At 38.9% G+C, this 22,906-nt stretch overlaps 1 protein-coding gene across 1 annotated transcript; it reads right to left on the reverse strand.

Annotated features, from left to right (window-relative positions):
• Positions 1-488: 488 nt before the first annotated feature.
• Positions 489-22,795, reverse strand: nhlrc2 (NHL repeat containing 2). The gene is made up of 12 exons (XM_044338055.1): positions 22,537-22,795; positions 19,652-19,804; positions 15,527-15,576; positions 14,302-14,707; positions 12,972-13,093; positions 12,738-12,867; positions 10,465-10,558; positions 9,912-10,143; positions 6,357-6,479; positions 5,937-6,146; positions 5,424-5,637; positions 489-2,948 (listed from the first exon to the last, which is right to left on the reverse strand). Exons 1-12 carry the CDS (start codon positions 22,697-22,699, stop codon positions 2,686-2,688), a joined length of 2,160 nt encoding a protein of 719 aa, XP_044193990.1. The 5' UTR covers positions 22,700-22,795; the 3' UTR covers positions 489-2,685.
• Between the last annotated feature and the right edge of the window lie 111 nt (positions 22,796-22,906).

A 22,906-nucleotide genomic window follows, 5' to 3' on the forward strand; every position in this document is an offset into this window, starting at 1 on the left:
CCTGAGGCAGTTGTAGAGTTTAAAGGTGTCACACAATCACTTTTCTTGACATACAGTTCATAGTGCACCTAGTGAAGGCAATTTTTACTTATATTATCCAATATCACAGGTTTGCCCAAGGGAGCTTTAAAGACCAAAAAATGTCCAAAACACAGCTTCAGTTGTAAACATGAGGCTAATGTGCCGCCTCTGGTAAAAAGAATGAGACAAATGAGAGGTATTTATTGCATGTTGTGGACAGGGAGTCTGTTATCTGAGGCCAGCTCACATGTAACCTGTTATTGTGACAAATCTATGAAGCAGCAAGCTCATTAGCAAAGATTTTGATCATGTTTTACATAGCAGGACTACATTCTTTCAGTATATTAATGTGTTAATTATGCTAAATGAGCTGATTCTCAAAGGCTGGAAATATGTAACAGGAAATGGCAGCCGCACAGATCTTTGTAGGAAACCTACCTTTCAAAACACACACATACAAAGCAGACTAAATAAAAATGTTTTATTAAGTTTTCCCTAGCTCTATGGCATCTTAAAGTATTAACAAGGTACCCCTGAAGACAAAAGCATGCCAAGATGTGCCTGAAAAGGTGGCAGAGTGAGAAGAAATCAAGTGAGAACTGGAAAACAAAATCTGGGACTTAATGGCCAACAGCAATCGCTCAAGCTCATTACTGCTCATTTAAAACATGCCAGAGGGATAACAGAGCTAAGAAAACACACTTGCAAAACTTTTGCAGTTCATTTGAAATAAATAACGTGGGAATAAAACATTACAGAAACATATTCTTATTGCTTTTGATACAGTTAAAGTGTCACAGGTTCACACCATCTATAACAACCCCTTTGCAAGGCACTTGGGCCAAGTGAAACCGAATAAAAAAAACAGGACAATTACGTTATGAGACATGACAGCAATGATAATCAAAATACTCTCAGGCCCATTTCTGACAACAACTCATAACTTTGAAAACCAATCAAGGAAAATGACTTCCACATTATCACACAATAATACACAAGAAAACAGACAACATATTACAGCAACTCATTATCAGAGCATCTCTTTTACATTATGTTCCCTTTGTGGAGTTGAAGATGAAGTCTATAAATGCTTGATAGAGAGACTTTAATAACGGGAAACATTAAAGACTTTGTCTTTTTAATACAGTAACACACAGTGTGCGGAGCGAGCAGCAGTCAGTCGGTGTCATCAGTTCAGTCATCAGGGCAAGAGGTTGCTTCACCCTTATTGAAAACAGGCACTTTATTCATTATTTAGATAACAGCCATATTTTATGGTTCAAAAGGGCTCATTGTATCATGTAATCATAATCAAAAGTGTAATCAGTCATACAGAGACTGTGAACTTTGTAAACAACTTAAGACTACTTGGTCTGTGGTAACACATACTGTATGTAGATAAATATTTATGTAAGCTTGATTAGTGCACCTGAAGGCACCGCTGAAGCTGCGTATAAACTAAACAACCCCACACATATACATGGACATATATTATTCAAAAAAACAGTGAAGATGTGAATGAAATACTCTGACGTAAGACTCTTATATATATATATAAATATATTAATGATAACAAAAATGTGAGTATCTGCATAGACCATGGTATAAGGACTCAAGTTTCATGTAATTTCCTCACTTTCTACTTTTCCCTGGACTGAGATTAAAGATAAAGTTTGAGACGGATTTTCAATATCATATGTTTGAGAAACTGGCAGTAACTCGATATTAGCATTCATAAGCAATGCTTGTGCAAGCAGAAGCAGAATAAAATGTACTTTCTTTAAGTCATATCAGCATCATTAAACTTCCTCCTTTTTTAAAAAAATTCCTACTATGTAATTACTCCTGGGATTAAAGGAAATTTAATTTAGGTGAAAAATGGTTTCAAACATAAACAGAAGGCTTCTGCTAATTTTTAAAAAGCAGAAATCTTTCAATAATTATTTGTTGTTGGGAAAAAAAAACTATAGTGTAAATAGTCTTTGAAATTCACATCCATCTGGTGGTTCAGGTGAAAATGTGAAGCTAATCAGAGGCTTCGGTTTTTATATATTTATATATTTGAAAGTATTTGAAATCGTCCACAACATCATTAAATGACAGAAAATCTGCTTGTTCCTCTTTTCATCACTGACACCATCATCACCACCTGCCAATTAGATTACCATAATTTCTTAGATCCTCATTAAGTCTACAGAGTTGTTTTCATTTTTAGTTTGTAATCAAAGTTTTTTTTTTTTTATGAGGTTTTTCATAAAACACACAGTTAGTCAGTGCAGCGTGTCCTTATAACATTTTTTTTTGCATAAATATACTGTTATATAGATACATTTTTTCAGTTGTGTTTGCAGTGTGCCAGGGGATGTTGCTGTTTGCATTCTTACTAATAACTGTCACACTAGGTCAATGACATTGCAGCTCTGATGTGCACTTTTTTTCGTAGAGCGCCTTTTGAAATGAAATTCCCCTGAAAATCAGGTTTGTAAGAATTGCATTTTTGTCAAAAGTGACAGCTCCGTCAGAAACAATCTATGTTTTCTTCTTCCAGAGCTGTGCACATGACAGGAGTTGGAATTAGCTGAGCCTGAAGTAAAACCGATGTGTCAGAGCTACAGAAAGTGTTGATTTCTGTGACTCTTGTGACTAATACAGAGAAGGGGTTTTTTAGAAGGCGTGAGACAACGCTACAGCGACCTCTTTCTCTCTGGGACTGGTACTTATTTGAAGAGGCTGGCTGAAGGAGGCCGCTTTCATCATACAGGCTTTCCCTGCTTCCATACAGTAATACACCCACACGCTCAAAGTGAGGCACGGGAGGTTGTTTGAGTCCTTAATAGCTGCAGGGAGTTTGGTTGAGATGCGGAGCGGCTTCGACACATCCACGATGTCACCAGTAACTACCTGACTGTCTAGCAGCCACTCGTTACCTGTGAAAAACAGGAAGCAGAGTTGTGTAGTGTTAACAATGTCAAAAGGGACAAAATCTAGTCTGATATGATCTGACTAACAAAGCTAAGCTAAAAAAAAAATGCTCTTGCAGTCTGGTGATTCACAAAAAGCACCAGTCACAACATGCCATATTCTGATTCAGAGTCTGTATGATAATGTCTGTCTGATATCTACATTTACTGTCGAGCGTGGCATGGTGCACCCAGTGGACTAGATTGTTACACATCATAGCTAAATGGAGTCCGCTAAAATATCCCAAACCCAAATAACCTCATTGAATCAGATAAAGTGAGGTGAGGACATGAATTTCTCTGAATCACTGAGGATATTTTTAGAAACAAATACACGTCTTAAGAGATGGGAGCGGTGAAAGATAAATGAAAGTCGAAAAAGAAAAGGCTGGAACTTCAGCTGTGAGAAAATATTAAACCAGCGAGACCGTCAGTTCCATGCCAGCGGTGATTAATGAAGCCGATGCCTAACATGAGGTCCCAGGGAAGCCATTTCTAAAAAGCCACTAAAAACAATTTAAATCTGGCATGCACTTCTAACTTGATCCATTAAAATTCCTGCCTCTACGCTGATCTGATCAGCTTAAGTCTAGACTGGGTTTAATCGGACAGTGGTGGATCACGTAACATAGCCTGGTAGCTAATTATGTGAACCAAGGCATGTCCTCTTATCAAAATGTTCTAAAAATAGCTCACTGATATCGCTGACTGCATGCTGCATCGCTCAGAATGATGGAAACACTTTTGCTCCAAACCTAATGAACAGACCATCAACCGTCACTGGCAAATCATCTCCAATCTCTTCACACTCCACCTTAGGGACAGACTACTGTGATACTGTGTAACACTGAATGAAGCTTTCTGCATTGTAAAGAAATCTTGTATCAAATACAGGCCATATATTACCGAACTGGTGCCTTTAAAAGGGTCCCTGACTGAGTATAAGTATTCCTACATCCCTCAGCTGAGAACTATAAATCCCAAGCGTGGGCCCGTAGAGAGAGAACAACGCGGGCAACATGTGCAACAACATGATGGTTAAGCATCTTTCACTTCCATCACAAACCAAAATATAGCATGGTAGGAGAGGTTGAGAGGTTTGCATTTGTAACAGGGTCATTATGAATGTAGAGAACATTCTGGCTACCTTGATGGGTGAAAGATAACTTCTGCAAAGCTTGCCATTGATTTCAGAAAAAAAAACAACTTATCAACAGCTGGTATATCCTAAATATGATTTTCATGATATCATGCTTTGCTCAGCATGAAGGCACTATTATACTGCAACCCAAGTACAGTACACTTTTATCATCATATTTTATATATGTGTCATTGGTTATTGCTGCTCCACAGTTATAATCAGTATTGCTTCATTGTCTTTTATTGCTTGGTGTTGCTTGTATAGCTACATGTACCAAAAAGTGGATATTGTTGCTGTATTGTAGTAATGTTTTGCTGTTTCCTGTTGCTCTGCATGGCTTGTGTGCGTGCGTTAGAATGCTTATTTTGTTGCTATTGCTGTCTTTATGGTGTCTTGTTCTGTCATCTGTCCGTAATTTCAACCCATCACTTCAATGGTTTCAGGACATCTCGCTAAAGGTCTGAAAATGAGTCAGAAATGTTGAATAATGTACATTGTCCTTGTAAACAGATTCATGAAATGAAACAGTCGAATGGCATCCTCCTGCACGTCTTCAGAACACTGGAATTTAAGGGACTGCGTCCGACAATTTCTGTAACATTCAGAAACTGACAATCTGATATGCAGACTCTCACTTCACGCAGCGACCAGCTGGATGTGTGCAGGTGACAAAGTAAGTCGGGTTTGAAGATTTCTCTTAAACTCTCATTTCTTACACAACTATTTCTGTCACTTTCAATGTTTACAGCCAAGTTCAGCACTATGAACGCTTTCCAGTAAAGATTTCCTGAATGTGTACACCGTTATCCTCGCATTTAAACGATTATCGCCTTGCACCTCTCTGAGACAGACTGCTTTTCACCCCGTCTTCAGGTGTGGCCATTTGGAATGGCTATAAACACTTAAGCCTTCTGATGTGGTCAGACATCACGTTGTTCAAACTAGCTCTTTCCCAGCAGACCCCTGTCTTGAGTTTTGGCAGCTGGAAACAGAACACATGCACTTTCACTAAAGCAGCCAATTCCTGAAGCGTGGAAATAGGATTTGTTTGTTTTCACTGTAACTTCCTACCTGTCCTCTCACTTAAATCCCTCTGCTTCTCCAAAGTTCACCTCGGGAAGGAAATCAACATTTTCCAGCTGATATTTGTCAAGTTATGATGTAATGAGCATACGATCTTTTGAGAAAATTATTACCCGATATTCTTTCAACATGCCTTTCATGGGTATGAAGTCAAATTAGTGCTTACAGGATAAATCTGCATAAAATATTTTTGTAACAATGATTGAACTTTCTCTCACCCTCAGCTGAGAGAGCCCAGCAGCTTGGGGCCTCGTCAGTGAGTTTGGTTCCTTCTGGAAGCGACAGCGTGAGTGACATGGCCAGAGTCTGGCCTGCAGACACTGCCACTGGTGGCATTTCTTTCCTGGCAGCCGATTTAGGCAACGTGGGGGCTTTGGCAGGACCTGAAGGCTTTGTGGGTACTGAGTCTGTGCAGTCCGTGGAAATGGGGAACTGGAGAGAAGAGAGATTTGGGAGTCTGGATTAAAGAGCAGTAAGGAGTGAAGGGGAAGCTACTGTTGCTTAAAATGTCTTTTCCTTGTATCCTTTCATCCATTTCTAGTACAAAAGCTTTTATAATAGACTAATTAAAGGTACATGTACAAAATGTAAAGTGCTTTCTCAAGGTTGGAAGTGGAGCGTTTCTCACTCTCACTGTCTCTCTCTCTCTCACACACACACACACACACACACACACACACACACACACACACACACACACACACACACACACACACACACACAGGTCTGACCAGTGAGACAGTCTTGGAGCCCAGGTCGAGCACTTTAACTCGGTGGTTGTTGGTATCAGCCACATAGAGGAGCTTTCCGCCGGCACCGACACAGATTCCTCCAGGTTCATTGAAGCAGGATTTGTTGAATTCAGGGCCCAGAGTATCAGCAGCCTCTCCTGTCCCTGCCAGTGTGTTACACTGCTTTGTCTTTGGATCCACCACCTTGATCTGAACACAATCAAACAATACAAAAAACAAAGCAAAACAAAAAAAATCAGAAAAATCATAAACTGCTGTACTCCTGTTAGATCCTTCTCCTATTAGATCAAAAGGAGATAAAAGCTTTGTGTATCCACTCATCAATCTAAAGGAACCCATTATGACGACAAAGGCATCACTACAGCTTTGAACCACAGCCTTGTGACATGCAACCATTACCTTGTGGTTATACGAGTCGGCCACATAGAGCAGGCTTTGTTCGGGAGCCCAGGCAACACCGAGAGGATGCTGTAGCTTGGCATCCACCCCCTTCCCGTCCACGTCCCCGAAAGCAAAGAGGTTCTGGTTCAAAAAAAAAAGACAAAATGTTCAGAGCAGATCAATTGGAGATATAAAAAGGCCAAAACTGTAACTTGTGACCCTTTTGTTTAAGGTCCCATCCAACCACCTCTAACAACACTGAAACCATGTTCATTTTTTGGACTGAGAAGAAAAGAGGCTCTTTATCCATCAAGTTAGATGACTTTCTTCTGAAAACAGTAACTGATGCGGTTCACACATATTGTAAAGGACCAGTTTCCATCAGCGGAAAACTTGAAATAAAAACATGAAAGCAACATTGGGGTTCATTATTTTAGGCGTTTCTGAATAATTCATACGAGAACCAGAACACAAGAATTAATATTCCACGTTTGTATGAAACACCAGAAATATGACAATGTCTTTAATGCGCATCAGTCACTGAATCACAGAGCAGCTGTGGCAAAAATAGCTGGATGAGTCATTCTCAAGAAGTTTTTATGAAAAGTATAATATCATTAATGATAAATGTCAATGAAATATTACACAGTGGAACACATTCTAATTATGTGAGACAAATTTTTCAAAACTTTTAAAAACAACAACTCTAAATGTTTTTTCCAAAAGTGACAAAAGCAAATTTAGTGAATAGATTTAAAAATTATTTTTAGAGCTACAAATTGATTTAGGCCAACATGGACTGAAATGGATACCAATTTGTGAGAAATAAATAGCTTTTCACTCTGTATCATTCAGCTCAATAGACAACAACAACAAAAAAAAAACAGACAAGATAACAATCTTATAAACAGTCTCATGATTCTCTATGGCTCAATAACTCACCACAGCTGCAGAGTTCACTTGACAACAGCAGCTGAAAGTGAATCCCTGAGGGTTTACTTGTGCTCAAATGTTCACCTTCACTGCAGGAGTACGACCCCGAGTCTCTGATTGTGACGCATTTATTAGCAGAAATGCTTAAACTATCAAGGCAGAAGAATGTATTTGGTGGATGTCCTGAAACATATCACACACTACCTCTACAAAGATACCTACTGTTCCTGACCTGTTGCCTTTCAGTTTTTCAATTAGTTAAAATATGTATTTTAAAGGCTTTATCGCAAAAAAACCCTGATTTTTTTGCGATAAAGATTTGACAGCCATGCTAGCAGCACTGTGAGTACAGTGGTGCTATAAGCTAAATGCTAACATTAACATGCTAACAATGACAATGCGTAAATGCTGATGTTTAGCGGGTATATTGTTTACCATGTTCACCATCTTAGCTTAGCATGTTAAGAGTGCTCATATTTGCTAATTGGCACCAAACACAACGTCCAGCTGAGGTTGATGGGAATGTCATTAGTTTTGCATGTATTTGGTCATAAAGCCAAATATTGGACAAATTAAAATTTGGACCTGATGATGGCAACAGATTAGAAGTCAGGGGATCATTAACATTATTACAATTCATCCGGATGGGGCGTGAATGTCTGTCTACAAAATGTCATGGCAGTCTGTTCAAAAGTTGTTGAGACGTTTCACTGAAAACCACAAATCTGAATCTGCTGATGGCGCTAGAGGTAAAGTCAGGGGTTCACCTGAAGACAATAGGATTAATCGTCTGGGAACCATAAATGTCTGTACAAAATTTGTGCTGATCCATCCAGTAGATGTTGAGATATTTCAGTGGATAAGTGAAAATTTGATTGGCTGGTGGCACTAGATGAAAAATCAGGAGATCACCTTAGTCTGTACCAAATTTCATCACAATCCATCCAATAGTTGTCAAGACATTTCACTAAAAACCAGAAATGCTAATCCCATGGTGGCACTAGAGGAAAACTAGTAGGGTTGACTCTCTTGGGACCATGAATGTCTGAACTAAATTTCATGGCAATCCATCCACAGTAATTGTTGAGATATTTCAGTCAGGGCCAAAGTGATGGACCAACAGTCCAACATTGCCATCCATGGAACCACTAATGTGGCTATAACTGTAATGTGGACAGAGCTTAACTGTCTTTACAAGTACAAATGATTCCTGGTCTTTGCAAATTACCTTCCAGCAGTTTATAATTAATCAAATTTTATACTCTTCTCAAGCATTTCAGACAATTGGAAATCAATGGAGAGGCTGTAATGAATAGAGGACTTTACATTATGATTTCAGAAGGAAGATTATTTTAAAAAAATAAAAAAAAGACTCAGTATGAGACCAATATTCAAGAAGGTGGAAATTGTTACAGCAATGACCAGACATATGCAGATGCAAATGTAGTGCTAGTTACAGTGTAAACATATGAACACCACCTCAGACCTGCATTTAGTTGTAACAGCTTTAATCCTATTAGGGGTTTTATGATTCATTGTCATTAAATAAGTTCTAGGTCTATAGACATTAAACTATATATTAATGATTTTTGCTGGCTCACAGCCATGTTGCATAAACTGTATATGACTCTCCATTTAATTACTCTCCATTCTCATGGGTGACTATGAGCTTTGGAGCTCTTGGGACTTTCCAAAAATACACTAGTGTGGTAGGGAAATAACTACAGCAGAAAGGCTTTGAGGACATGAAAGAGCTACCAAAATTGTTTTTCGGGCTCAGCAACAAACAAGAGACACTGTGTTTATTTATGGCTTTTTTTAAATCAATATTTTCTATCTATAGAAACACAGCCCTGAAAACCTTGTGATTTCCCAAGAGTTATCCAAAGTTTTGCGCAACATTTTTCTTCATAATTGTCCAAGTGATTTCCATGGCTGGAAATGTGGTAGATTAATGTCCAGGTTTTTATAGCATGTGTTTGCTGTTGATGAATGGTGGCAGAGCCTGGTACAGAACAGATTGTCATTGAAGATAATGCATAAGGAATTTTGGGAATGGACTGCATGAACAAATCTCCCTTTTGATTTTCTCTACCTTCTCTACAAGCTGCTGTTCAGTGCATTGTTTGTTTTTTTACCTTTAGGGAAGTTTCACTGAGAAGAAGCTTCTCTTTTGCAGGAACACATTCACACCTGGAAGCTGCCCGGTACAAGTTGGGCTTAAGGGGCCTTGCTCAAGGGCACCTCAGTGGTGGTGCTTTGTTCACTTTTCCCAACCAGACTTTGATCATGTCTTTAATGTTATTAGATAAGGAATTCTTCTTCTACAATAACACTAAAAATGACAGTAAAAACAAAATTAATCTTACAAAAATTGCCCTCAACTGCTAGGCATGAGAGAATTTGTGGGCCTTAAATCAACCAATGAGGGAAACTTAAGTATAGCCATGAGTGATTCACTTTTACTATTACTTTCTTCTTCTTGTAAATGTTATAAACCACTTCATCATCATAATTTAAAGAAATAAACTAAAATGAATCTGTTAGAAGAGATAAAAAAGCAGTAAATTATTTCTGAAAAATGAGTAATTCCAGTTATAAATTCATGCACCATCCATCCATCAACTCTTGTACACCCACCAGTGGGTCCCTCTCTCCCCCGACCAGCAACTTGACGGCTCCGTCCTTCAGTGCCAGCGTGCGGATGGTGCTGCTTTCACTGTCGGCCACATACAGGCAGCTCCAGGGCTCCTCCGGGGCCAAGGCCAGGCCTGAAGGCTGAGCGAAGCCTGCTTTGTGCGGGTAGGCATTGTTTCGGTTCTCCTCATTGCCGCTGCCTGCCCATCGAATGCACGTCCCAGCCTTGGACTCGCTGTTTACGTAGCAAAATAGAAAATATGACACGGAAATGCATTGCTCAATATGTGAAGATAAAATAAAACAGTGAATATGTTTGTTATCTTAGTTAGATAATCACGATGGAGTTCCCCTAGATTGGAAATCTGTATTTGTGGTTAACGTCGACATATTGCTGCACCGTCTCTTTTGGGGAATTCCTGTGATATTTCATATTTCTGATATATGCTCTTTGCTATATAAATAACATTAAGACCATGTGCTTATATTCGTAGAGAAGAGTTATTAGTGGCTTTGAAGTTTGGCAAGTGGCCATGTTGGTGTACCAGTCTCTCACCTTCCTTTGGGCAATTTCCCATCTGCTAGGAACAAACCCCAGATCTGGTGGGTCCCTGCCATGGCTATCCACAGCACGTTCTCTTCAACACCACCTACACATGCAAATGCAACACACACACACACACACGAAAAACATGCTTTGAGTTTAGAACCAGGAAACTTGTGTCACTTTTGGCTGCCTACCAGTCACCCTCAATATCATCCAGAAGTTTTGTTAATATTTATCCTGAAGGGGAAAAAAGCAATTTCAGTTGCTTGGAAAGTTTACTCAGCACTGAAAAAATAAATTATGATATTTTTATAACAGCAAAATGAATATAATCATTATTTTCATATTATTACAAGTAGATATCTGTTTAGATCTGAAAGCATGTCACTTTGCATTGATTGTTTGGTGAAAGCAAAGTGGTTTTTATGAGTGAGAAATGCTGCTATGCCGCCGGTTTAAGTGAAGGCAGCGTGTCTGACAAAGGCCATGTGCCACTTCAGATGCACCCGGCAGAGACGAGCCTGTCATCATGATGCATACGCAACCCTTACAGACGTACAGTATCTCAGTTGTATTTTTAATGCGCCGCAGAGCTCAGCACTTCTTGATCACATCTGGTGGACTGTCAGGAACGTTTGACAACTCCAGCACCTGACTCAGTGCATCAGTGTCACCTGTAATACTTTACAGTTCAAAAGGTGCAGGGTCTTCTTGATTTGGACAGTTAAATTATTCATGCACCATGGTGAATAAAACATGAATATGCAATGAGTGTTTGGATGTACTCTCAGAGGACGATGTTAGTGGAGTTAAAGGTCTGATAGCACATCCTAAGACCATGTGGCGATGTTTCAAAGCAGCAGGTTGTGTCATCCATTAATCTGTGCAGAATCTCTGACGAAGATTGATTACCTCTAGCTTCCAGGCTGGGTGCAATAGCCAAATAATGGCATTAACGGCCCACAAAATGTGTATAATCGATACTTTAAATTCACTATGATTGACTACGACCCGTTCTGAAATGTAAACCGGCTGCTGATGAGTACAGTACTGGCCGTGGGGAGAGTGAACAATGTTGTAAAGGCTTTAATAAGTGCACAATGTCAGAAGAACGGTCCAACACATGCTGAAGTTTTACTACATCTATACCTGTTGGATCTTACAAGCCTAATAGTAAACAACTAACAGCAAAAGAGATGACAAAGAAAAACAGATGACCATGACATAATAGTTTAAATTAAGTCTTTGTTTACAATCTTTTATTATTCTGAAATTGTGAAATGGAAAAAATTAAGGTGTTGAACATTAATAAAGTCTTGAATCTGTAAAATTGCATCTTCAAACAAATACATAATTCAATGATAAGGGCTTGTATTACTCTTCTGAAGTGCGAAACACAAAGAAATACATAGAAAGTTCAAGGCCAAAAACACAATTAAGCTGGTATATTACATCATTAACTTGCATTAAACTTGTATTTTTATATACTATCATCCCTAACTGGAGAGTAAAAAAATAAACAAGAACAAACAAGACCCGTTAAAGACTGTCTGTGAGTGTGCTCAACCACAAAATCCTCCTTATTGTCTGAGCTCTGCATGTGATGCACCTTAATGTATGATAACAAATCTTTCCTGACTAAAACGTCCACAGATAACAAGGCCATACAGTAATATCGGGTGATAAAACGTCTGAAAGATTTAAAAGATGAGTTTAAAAAAGCTTTCTACTTTGATAAAAAAAAAGGCACCGTGAGGCACAGAAAGATTAATAATAGAAGAACTCTGAACGCCTGTGGCTAAATAATAAAGTAAATCGTCACGATGGATTGAGCTTTGACTTTTAAGTGGAGATTACTTTGTGAGAATATAAAAGACCTTGTCAGGAAGTTTGACTTGCTTAGTTTTCACTTATTATTGTTGTTTTTTATCCTCAAACTGCTTCAGTAGAATGAAAATGATCACACCAGAGTTCACACCCCAGTCTTTTCAGAGAAGAAGGGGACTGAGGTAAAAAAAACAGTAATTTCTTGTTGTGCAGTTCAATCTGACTGAACTCTGACCTGCAAAACAGGGAGACTATGCCTGAGAGAAGGATGGGACTGACCTCTCTCTCGGGAATTATTCATTGTTTGTATTCTCATTTTAATAGCTGCAATGTGGAAAGAATACAAAACTGCAGATTAGCAGGGATTCTGCCAGCAAGGACAGCGATGTTAAATACAATAAAGTGATGTAAATGTCGACCTTCAAATCTCTGTCGGACCACGCCGCAAGACTCACCAGCAGAGCCAAGTGTCACATCCCAAGGAGAGCTGATTGGCTGTTGAGGTCCCATGGCGCCACCTTCTTTGTCCGTTCCTTGAGCACCTACTCCAGCGAGAGTGCTGACTCGTCCCTCTGACAGGTCAATCTGACAAATAGACCCAAACATACAGGTGAGAATATAAAGACAGACACAGAGAGATGAAGTTTAACTACAAAAATGTGTTCATTTTAAAAGAGACAGTGTACTACCTTTCGGATCAGATGGTTTTCTGTGTCAGCCACGTACACCGTGTCCCCTTTAATGGCCACTCCCTGAGGGGAGTTAAAGGAAGCTTCGGACAGGTCGCCATCTCGTCTCCCACTTTTAGGCCCTGTGAAAGTAGTGAGAGTGCCATTAATATTATAAAAGGTACAGCACGCATCACAATATAGAACTTGTAGGTTGTATTAACTCCAGAAATTCATTTTTGCATCAAAGCTTATTGGTCGGCTGGTTTTTACGGACGTTAACATGACAAATAAATTGACTATGATTCTAGTAGATCATCAAGTCTACTGAGATTAGAGCTTTGCAGGGAAATATGTGTACATCCATATTCAGCATGTTCCAGATATTTATCGATGACTTTGTGAAGCATATCCAAAATACCAACACTAAGCGCTTGTGGTAAATTGCCTAATGAAGTGAATTTTTGACATTGAAAAGTTACTAAGGCTGTTGTAACTGTACATCTCATACTCTATTTTAAAAAGTATTTATCCTTCATTCAAAAAAAGCAAAAAAAAGATGTAACGGATGATTTTATGATTATTAATACATTAATACATAATTACATACAGGCAAGCCTGCTTACAGCTGGTGCACTTTCATTTCTATAAGTGGATTGATTATTTAATTGTATGACAGTAGACTATGTCATCTTATGATCTTATCTTGTATGCTGGATATCAGACATTTGATCTGTTCCAGGAGTTAAATGCTGCTCACTGTTTGTCAATACAGACAGAAAAAATAATCAATTTCTTATAATAAAAATGCCATTTTAAGATCTGCTTGATGTTTTGAAATTCTTAAACAAACAAACATAAATGTTTTAATTACTTATATAGTATGTGTGCCATGGGATGAGGTCAACCTACAAAAATAAAACAAATCCTGCTCCCCCCCCCCCCCTCATTTTGTCCACACTTAGGTCAGTGCCAGTTCCCACTGTGTACAAATCCCTGCTGCTGCCAACCTCTCTGTTGGTCTGGGGACAGCATAGACTACCATGTGGCTCCTCTGAGGGTTTTTGAGGCATGCAACTTATCTAAAAATATCAATATTTTTTAAATATTGTAAGATTCTCACAGATTATTACACCAAAGAAAAACATTTTTTTTATTTGATCCATAATCCATTTAAATTAGCACATATTATAACACAAAATACAGCGCCGTTCCCTTGAGAAAGTGTGTCCAAATGTTTGACTGGTACTGTATGTCCTTTCTTTTAAATGTCACAGAGTGGAAGTGAGGTTGGCACACAAAAATATAATAAAAAAATCACTTTAACTAAACTATGTATTCCTCTTCTTACCTCCTACGACGTGTAACAGCTGCCCAGTAGAGGACACCACCAGGATTCGGTGATGCCCAGTATCAGCTATGACCAGTCTCTTGTTACTGTTATCTGCAGCCACCTTCCCGGGGAAGGACAGGATGCTGGGTGGCAGGGAGTCTCGGTACAGCTTGATGCCTACTGTGTGTGTCTTCATCAGGCCCTGCTCCCCGTAGTGACGGAGGGCGCAGTCAGTGAAAAGCATCAGCCTGTCACGGTGGCCTTCGCCCACCAGGGAGAACAGCAGGTTTCCATGTGGGCCCAGAAGGACCAGCGTGGGCCAGCAGGACACCTCCAGTTCATGCCAGAGACGCGCCTCGCTGTCGTTCACCACCGGGTGGCAGATGTCATAGCGAAGCACGGCGCTGCGAACGTTGTCAAGGACCTGTGAAGAGTTGGTGACAAATATAGACCAGTGAGTAATGATGTGACTGGCTTTTTTATTTGTATTTTTCCTGATGAAGGCGGTTTGCGATACCATAAATGCATCTGAGTTAAATGAACAGCGTATGAAAGAATTATGAAAATCCGTCATAAAATTAGGGAAATCACTTCCTTCTCTAATGCAAATACTATTTGTGGACATGAAAAACTCTGACCCAAAGATAGAGCTGCACAGAATATAATCTGCAATCATTTCACCGAGACACAAAGGCTTATGTAACTAATGAGCCAAGAATTTTCCAAATGACCTCTATTTTACAGCAGATAACCTGATCTTAGCTGGAAATGTGCCCAAACACCATAAAAAAAAATCAGTCAACAAGTATGGGACATAACTTTGCATATCAAGCATGCTTTCCCCCCCAAAGACAGCAATAGGAGAATGGAAATTAGTCTGCCATGATGTATTAAGCCACACTGGCTTCATAAACAATGAAACAGAAAGGAGAGAAAAGGGAGACTGACAGTATTATGAGGGTTTTCTAAAGATGGGAGCACAGGTTTTAAACTGATAACAAAAATCATTTTAGACATAACAAATATTATCTGAGCTGCCAAAAATCAGATTGTCACGCTGGTGTTCTGGTGTAACGTTACAGATTAGTGCTTTGGCTCTTTGACTTCTCACTTTGGGCAAGAGAGTGGTTCATATTGACAAAAGACTGCATCATAATCAATATGTAACAGTGTTGGCTCTATGGAAATTCGACAGTGATGTGATGTGATGATGACTGCACCGAATGATGATGAAAACACTTACCTTCTCATTGGGGAATTTCGCAGAATGCACACCAATAATAACCAGTCCATCTGAGAGAGAGAGATTCAAAACATAGAGAAATATATTAAAATACATTTTCAGGGCATGTTTTTGCTTTTTGTTCCCTCAAATATAAAATATAAAAATGCCTGTTAGTTTGCTACTATGATGACTGAATTATATTTCTGCTTTAGTATTTATTGCTATTTATTCCACTAACCCATAAGTGAGCGTGTGATAGTAATTAAAAGACACAAATGGCTTAAACTCATGTCCATCAATGTGATCTCATGAACATCCCCTTTTAAGTCTTTTCTCCAAACCACTGTATCAACAAGTTGCATAATCTCAAATCAATAACGAGTTCACAAACATTACACACACTAACACGGATGTCGGAGAGGATTTGGTAAAAGAAGCAGAAGGGAAACAAATGTGATTTTCAACTGAAAACCTTCTTGCTTTGGTATCAGGTCTGTGACTCACAAGCATAATACAACATGAAGTTTAGTGATGTTCTCAGAAATGTTTTAGTGCCTCAGTCATGTCTTAGTAGTCATCAAAGAGAGTACATGAGCATCCCTAACACTACACTTATTGTGCAGACAATGAGAGCAGTTGGTTATAATTTGTAATTTTCAACAAGGTTATGCAACTGGATGGCCTAAAAACTGTGGAAAATACACGTTGTTGATCCGCATGCTCTGCTGAACAGACCCTTTTGTGGTGCTAAGCAGCCTAACATAGCAGATATCTTGATAAGTTTCCATCCTGTTTCCCTAGTCAGTGTTTCCAGTACGGGACTCTCTATTGAAACACAGTCACTTTTGTACTCATGTGATTTCTTGCATGAAAAGCTCGACAATACTGTAAGTAAACAAAGCCAGATGGAGTGACAGGAATGTCAAAACTACCTCGTTATTCTAAGAATACTTCATTCACATGGAATCCAGCGTGACAGTTGATAAAGGGATTTCCAAGGCATATTATCATCAATATGTTACATTTTTAAATATTTTTAACCTCCGTTTAGATTAAATTATGTGTAGTTGTTAACCCTTTAACACCAGCCCACCCATATAGACCCATAGGTCAAAAACCTAGTATATGGAATATGAAATTGTGGCCAGTTTGTTACAGGGATAGTCAGTTGTAGTGTCTAAAATGTGAATTCCTGGATAGTAAATGTTCATCTGCAATTTTCTGAAGTGGTCCCAGTAATTTTTGCTAGTAAAGTGCACTGAAGTATCATATCACATGACATGGTTAAGCAACGTTTGAGTCAAAAAAAAAAAAAAAAAAAAAAGGTTATAAATGCAGTTGCAAGAACAATACTTTCCACTCATATCTTGGGATGTTTGTAATTATAACTATTCTAATTATCTGTTAACTCCCCCCCTGCCCCTGCTCTTTCATCTGTTTCACTCTGCGGATGTCTCTCGTTTTTCACTCTGCACTGAGTGTTTTGTCAGGGTGATTGTTATTTTGCATGCTTTAACTGCGCATGCACCTTTTTTCTGCCTCTTTCCCGGTCGATGATCATGGAGGCTGCGATGGAAATTGTAAATGAAAGTCTTGACAGCATTTTGGGTGCAAATTTAAGAGGCTCATCTCTGCCCAGTTACCACGGTTACGGTCAAATCAAGCGCACCTGCAGAGCAGCTGCCCCGCACTAACCTGATATAACAGCTACATGAGTTGCATGTTTTACCTGCGAGATTTGTGTTTCAATGCTGTTGTTCATCATTTGTGATGTGAAAACGTCAAAGAAATAAAAAGCTTGCGTCCTGGTATTAGTTCAGTTATAAAATCTAAACACACCGCCGAGCGTCCTGCCGGCTGCTGACAGCGCTGCCAGCCGGAGAGTCAATCACTCTGGACGGTAGAGGAGGAGATGGTAGAAATGCTTGTATGTGACAACATTGACCAAAAACACATGATTTTTTTATCTGTTACATGTTCATATTCAGGTAACTTTTCACAGTACAAGCAGTTCATGAATGTTCTACATAGTATTAGAAGCCTGTAGGTGTACACTGGTTGAAATAAAAGTTAAAATACAATAAAAATATGCAATTACAAAGAAATGAGGCACAGTCTGAAACTGCAGTATATTAACTGAGTAAAACTAACAGAACAGAAGCCATCGTTGGTTGTGAAAAACAACTTTAAGTATGTTAATTTGCATAATTAAGATGCATACATTAACTCGCTCTTTTTCACACAAAAACAGACAAAGTGTCAAAATTTTAATTTAGATCACAGACCACTTCAGATGACATTAAAGCAGACAAAACTCTTTTTGTCCTCCATAAACGTACTCAATTGGACACTTCCGTCACTGAGTCAGCCTCAACAGAAGTAAAAACACACAATTCCAAGCCTTCAAACTCAACACAATCTGCAGCGGATTTCGTCACCCGTGGTCTCTGCCAAGCAGTACCAGCACAGATTGCAGTGACGATAGGTGGGTGGGGGTAGAGGGAGGGTGGGGGTTGGGGGTGTACTGTGGGAGTGACTGGACAGGGTGGCTCCCACACCTCACTGACCAGAGCAGCAAACAGAATGTACCCATAGCACTGCCAAAGATAAGGCCAGTACGATAAATGTGCGGTAGAACTGCAGCGTGTGTGTTCTGTGCACTCGTGGTGCCCAGCGGCCTGTCTGGCTCACAACTGAATTTCAAGCAGCACAGCTTCCTCTGATGATCCCTTGAAGGACCAGCAGGATGCCAGAGTCGGTCGGATGTGATTATGCTCTACATGGAGAGGCTATATAAAGGGCAATACAGTGAACTACGACAGGGTACAATTATGGGCCCCATACTCAATGACACTGCAGCTTGGACATATTTTTAGTTACTGTCTCTTCACAGCCGAGATAAGGGCCGTCATGTACTTAGAACACAACAACTTGATGTACTACAGCTTCTCTGGCCCAGTGAACTTACACATGTTTCTGTGACGCAGCGTGATACGCAATAAGGCGCCGATGGACTTTTGTTCCCTTAGTAAGGCCTGCCAGGCTGCTGCCTTCTTGAAGGCCTGATGTACCTGAATTCTACAGATGTAGGAATACATGAAGAAATTCAGCACAAGCACTAATATCAGCTTTTTGTCCATAATCCAACTACTCTACATAGAAAACAAATGAAAAATATCTTGCAAAGTTTAGATTTTTTTGTTGTTTTTCATTGGCCTCCAACTAATTATAGCAAAGAACTGGACAGAAACCAGTCCTTGTTTTCCTTGAAGTCAGATACTTAGTGTCAATCACTACTATCTATGTAATAAACACTGATTGGTTTCTATAGTGAGCAGTAAACTGAGAACTCAGACACAAACCATCATCATTAGGTGTAAGAAGTGTACATACAATGGACGCTACATTTTTTTTTTTTTCTTCCATTGTTGAAATTTTTGCGGGCACTATAAAGTCGATACATAAAAAGTCAGGCATAAATATGAGAGCAGTAAATATAGTGCACTATATAGCAAATAAGGATTGATTATAAACACAACCTGCCAGCTTTACTCTACTTCATTTCAATTTGTCACAGCCTCTTGTAGATACAGCCAATCCACTGACAGGCAGGGTGTATTTGATAAGAAGGTCCAAGCCTGAAAATTTACACTTGACAATTTCATTTTACTGTGATTTTTTTCCAGCTATCTGGTGAAATTATTTTACAGTAAAAAATGACCATGTGAGAAATATTTACAACCCAAGAAACAAAAGACAAACATGAAGTTCTCCAGTTTTCCTTTCTGCCACATGGCTCAGACCAATCTGATAGTCGTGTTTTCCCAGGTGCTTTGTAACAACATAACACAAATCAAGTTATTCCATATTATCGTAATGCTTTGCTTTTGCTTAAATTGGATAGTTGGGTGATGGGAAATGGGTTTTGACAGTTTTTTCCCTATCTGATGAAGGTTTATTGCTCTGTAAAATCAATAATTTCCTCACATACTGCAGGCATTTCTTCATGTAGATTGAATTATCTATATGAGATTCTCAGACTTGCATTGCTACCCTCTGCTTCCATTTAATCTCTCAACCACTTTAAGACCAACACACACACACACACTGACTGTTCTTTTACAAGCAAATGTAAATCCATACCTTTGACAGAGTGTTTCTTCTCAAGCTGGTGCAGGTCAGGCAGGATGTGCATGCAGTTGATGCAGCAGTAAGTAAAGAAGTCCAGTAGCACCACTTTACCAGCCAGCTCCTTGTTCAAAGACAGAGGCCCCTCCGTGTTCAGCCATTCCAAGCCTGAAGCAAATCACAGAGTGGAAAATGATGCTGTCATCTTATTAATTATGTTTAGTCATAGTGTAGGCAAACGCTTTATAGTGCTCATCACTGTCCTACAGGAGGGTGATGGTAGTAGTCACAAAAACACCTAAAGGGTATATCTATCTGTCCTGACGCTGCATTTATGTCATACGGTGAAAAAGTTGGAAAACTTGATGGATCAAATCAATGATTTGGAAACGCTCACAGCTTCAGAAGTGTTATGAAGCTATTAAATGCCATAAATGAATTTCTGAAGATCTAGATCGTGGCTGATGAGTTTTTCCACGATTACCGCACATGCACTCTAGATTGTGTCTGATAATGTTTGTCACATCGTCAATATTTTACAGCACACTGAGCACCAAAATCTAGCATGTAGTGCTTAGTATAATACCCTCCCCTCCACATCAACATCTCTTACATGACATTCTTGTTATTAATTGTGAATATTTCTACTGCCTCTTTGTTTTACTTGTGCTGCTGCAGCGCTTGGCAACGTCCCCCTCTTATTCTAGCTGGAAGAACGATGCATGCACACACAAAGTAGGAGAAAGAAGAAATACTAATACTGCTGATTTCAAAGTTTCAAGATTTCATCTGTTTAAAAGAATGTTAACAAAAAGGTGCATCTACTATGTGAAGTTGTTTTACTCAAGTTTCATGTGTAAATAAGGTAATGCTCACCCAAATCATCTCACAACCCGTTTCTTATTAGTGTGGCCTCAAACTAGACTGGTATGCTGTTTTTCAACCACGTGTCAAATGTCAAAAGACATACTGTGATCAAGGTAAGACACCTTTTTGCTGTTGTGTCCCCCTTTGTTAGATATACTAAATAACCTAATGTTGAGCCAGTGATCATCATGTAATTATACACCCCAAATCAGCTCCATAAATAGAAAAACATACATTTTAAACCTGTGTCTGCTATACAGTAGGGTTCATGGGGGGGTTGAGGGCCCGGTTGTTGTCCCCATACAGGCCTGTTTATTCTGCTGTTTGATGTTCTACTGTAGATCACCATCTACTGGTGTGATGGGATATTGCCTACATGTTGCACCTTATGGAAATTTCCACCTGTTGATATCGACCGAGGGCCCCATCAACAAACTATTACTTCTATTTGACACCAGAATCTTTTGTTTACCTTTATTTTGTCTTACTGTCAACAGCATTAGCAACAGATTTGATTTCTCTGTTATTGGCCAATACTATCCATTTTATGGTGTAATTAAAGCAGCTGTTAGTGTTGTTATTCTTATAATGTTGCTGGTGTTGCTTTAAGAATAGGATGAACAAACTAGAGCAAGAGCAATGATTAGTCAACTAGTTACCAACTATTTTGATAATCGATAAATCATTTTAAGTTAGTTAAAATAAAATAAAAAATCCAAATTCTCTGATTCCAGCTTCTCAAATGTGAATATTTTCCAGTTTATTTAGTCTTCTATGACAGTAAACTGAATGTTTTTGGGTTGTGGACAAAACAAGACATTTTTAGATGTCACCTCTGGCTCTGGGAAACAGTGTTCGACATTTTTCACCATTTTATGGACCAAAGAACTAATTGATTAATTGATAAATTAATCAACAAATTATTCATTAATGATAATTGTTAGTTGCAGCCCTGTAAAATTCCCTTTGTGTCTCCCTGTTGAATTTCAAACTAATTTTGCATATATCACCTTGTTTTATAGGAGGTATTATGGTGTTAGTGGGGAGCATGTTGGTGCAGCATCACCTATTAATTAAGGAGAAAAACATATTTGCTTTCCTGTTGATGCCATACTCATAATCACAAAAGAACAACTAGGGCACTGATGAAAGTATAACTTGGACAGAGGAAACTGACAAAACTGTCAAAGTTGTTACAATAATGCAATAAAATACACCACGGAAGGCACTGTTCCTTATTAAAGTCCTCTTCCACTCAAAAATATGTTTCAGTTGGATGTTTGAGCTTCTATGTGCAGAAGGACGTATGTGCAGAGTTTGACACTAGAAGGCTGTTTTCACATTTCATCTGCTGAAAGTGGAAAAGTTTCTCTGTGCTCACTGAAAATCTTATTTTAAGAGGTGGGCCTACAAGCATGATCTGTGACATCACAACTAGTTGTGATGCCAGTCCTGGTCCAGCATGCAACTTATAAAAGTGTGATGTGGAAATTTAAAGCCTCCAGTGTACAAACACTGAGAATGGACTTTACAGTGAAGTATGAGACATCTTGTGTCCAGTAGGAAAACTAATGAAAATTTTGCATATTCATAGATTCTTGAATTTTTAATGAGGGAGGAGGAGTAGATGTCATTTTAAGGATTTTAACGTGGTAATTACGTTTTTTTTCTGGAAAAACCACATTAAACACACATTATTGCTCCAAGCAGAGTATTTTTGTATGTTTTAATGCTTTTAATATAGTCTGAAATAAGTATTCGTTGTAACTTCTCTGATTGTGTCATCAGCTGTTCTGAGAGTATTGATAAATTGTGGTTAGCATGCATGTAATACTGTGAGAAACACATATAGCTAGATAACGCTAAAAGTAATTAAATGTTAAAAGAGCACAAAAAAGAAAAAAAGAGCAAGTGTTCATTAACTACCCCAGAATGTCCAGTATTAATAATGTATGGACGTGTTTGGTCCAGTTGAGACATGCAGAGTTGGCAAACTGAACTCCGGATATAGTGCTAAGTTATGATGGTCTAACCTGTCTGGAAATCGGGTATCCTCAGATCCTGTCTCTCGTCTAGTTTTCTCAAGTACTGGTAGACAAGATTTTCTTTCTCTTGCTGTGTCGTGGCGTCATCTAGGGCGCAATCCAGCTGACTTTGGATAGGAAACAGGGTGGAGAGGCTGCACTTAGACGCCATGTTTCTAACAACAACCAGGGTTGTGTCTCAATGGTAACCCTAGATTTGCGAAAGATCTCGCGAGAGTGATCATTTGAACACAAGCCATGATCTCTCCTCTCTTTCCCCAACCATAACCAAGTGTTTTTTATTTCTAAACCTAACCAGACCTTAACCACACCGTTGTCACACCATAAAACATAATTATTTTGTGCAATGACAAACAAT

The sequence above is a fragment of the Thunnus albacares genome, chromosome 20 (assembly GCF_914725855.1).
Source record: "Thunnus albacares chromosome 20, fThuAlb1.1, whole genome shotgun sequence".
Classification (NCBI taxonomy): Eukaryota; Metazoa; Chordata; class Actinopteri; order Scombriformes; family Scombridae; genus Thunnus; species Thunnus albacares.

What these genes read in the sequence shown, in the direction of transcription:
- nhlrc2 (XM_044338055.1), bottom strand. Translation starts at nt 22,699, where the DNA reads ATGGCGTCTAAGTGCAGCCTCTCCACCCTGTTTCCTATCCAAAGTCAG. An exon ending in CGAAATTCCCCAATGAGAAG is followed by an intron (nt 14,708 to 15,526) that starts GTAAGTGTTTTC and finishes AACTCTTCACAG; the next exon opens with GTCCTTGACAACGTTCGCAG. An exon ending in TGTGACACTTGGCTCTGCTG is followed by an intron (nt 10,559 to 12,737) that starts GTGAGTCTTGCG and finishes TTGCATGTGTAG; the next exon opens with GTGGTGTTGAAGAGAACGTG.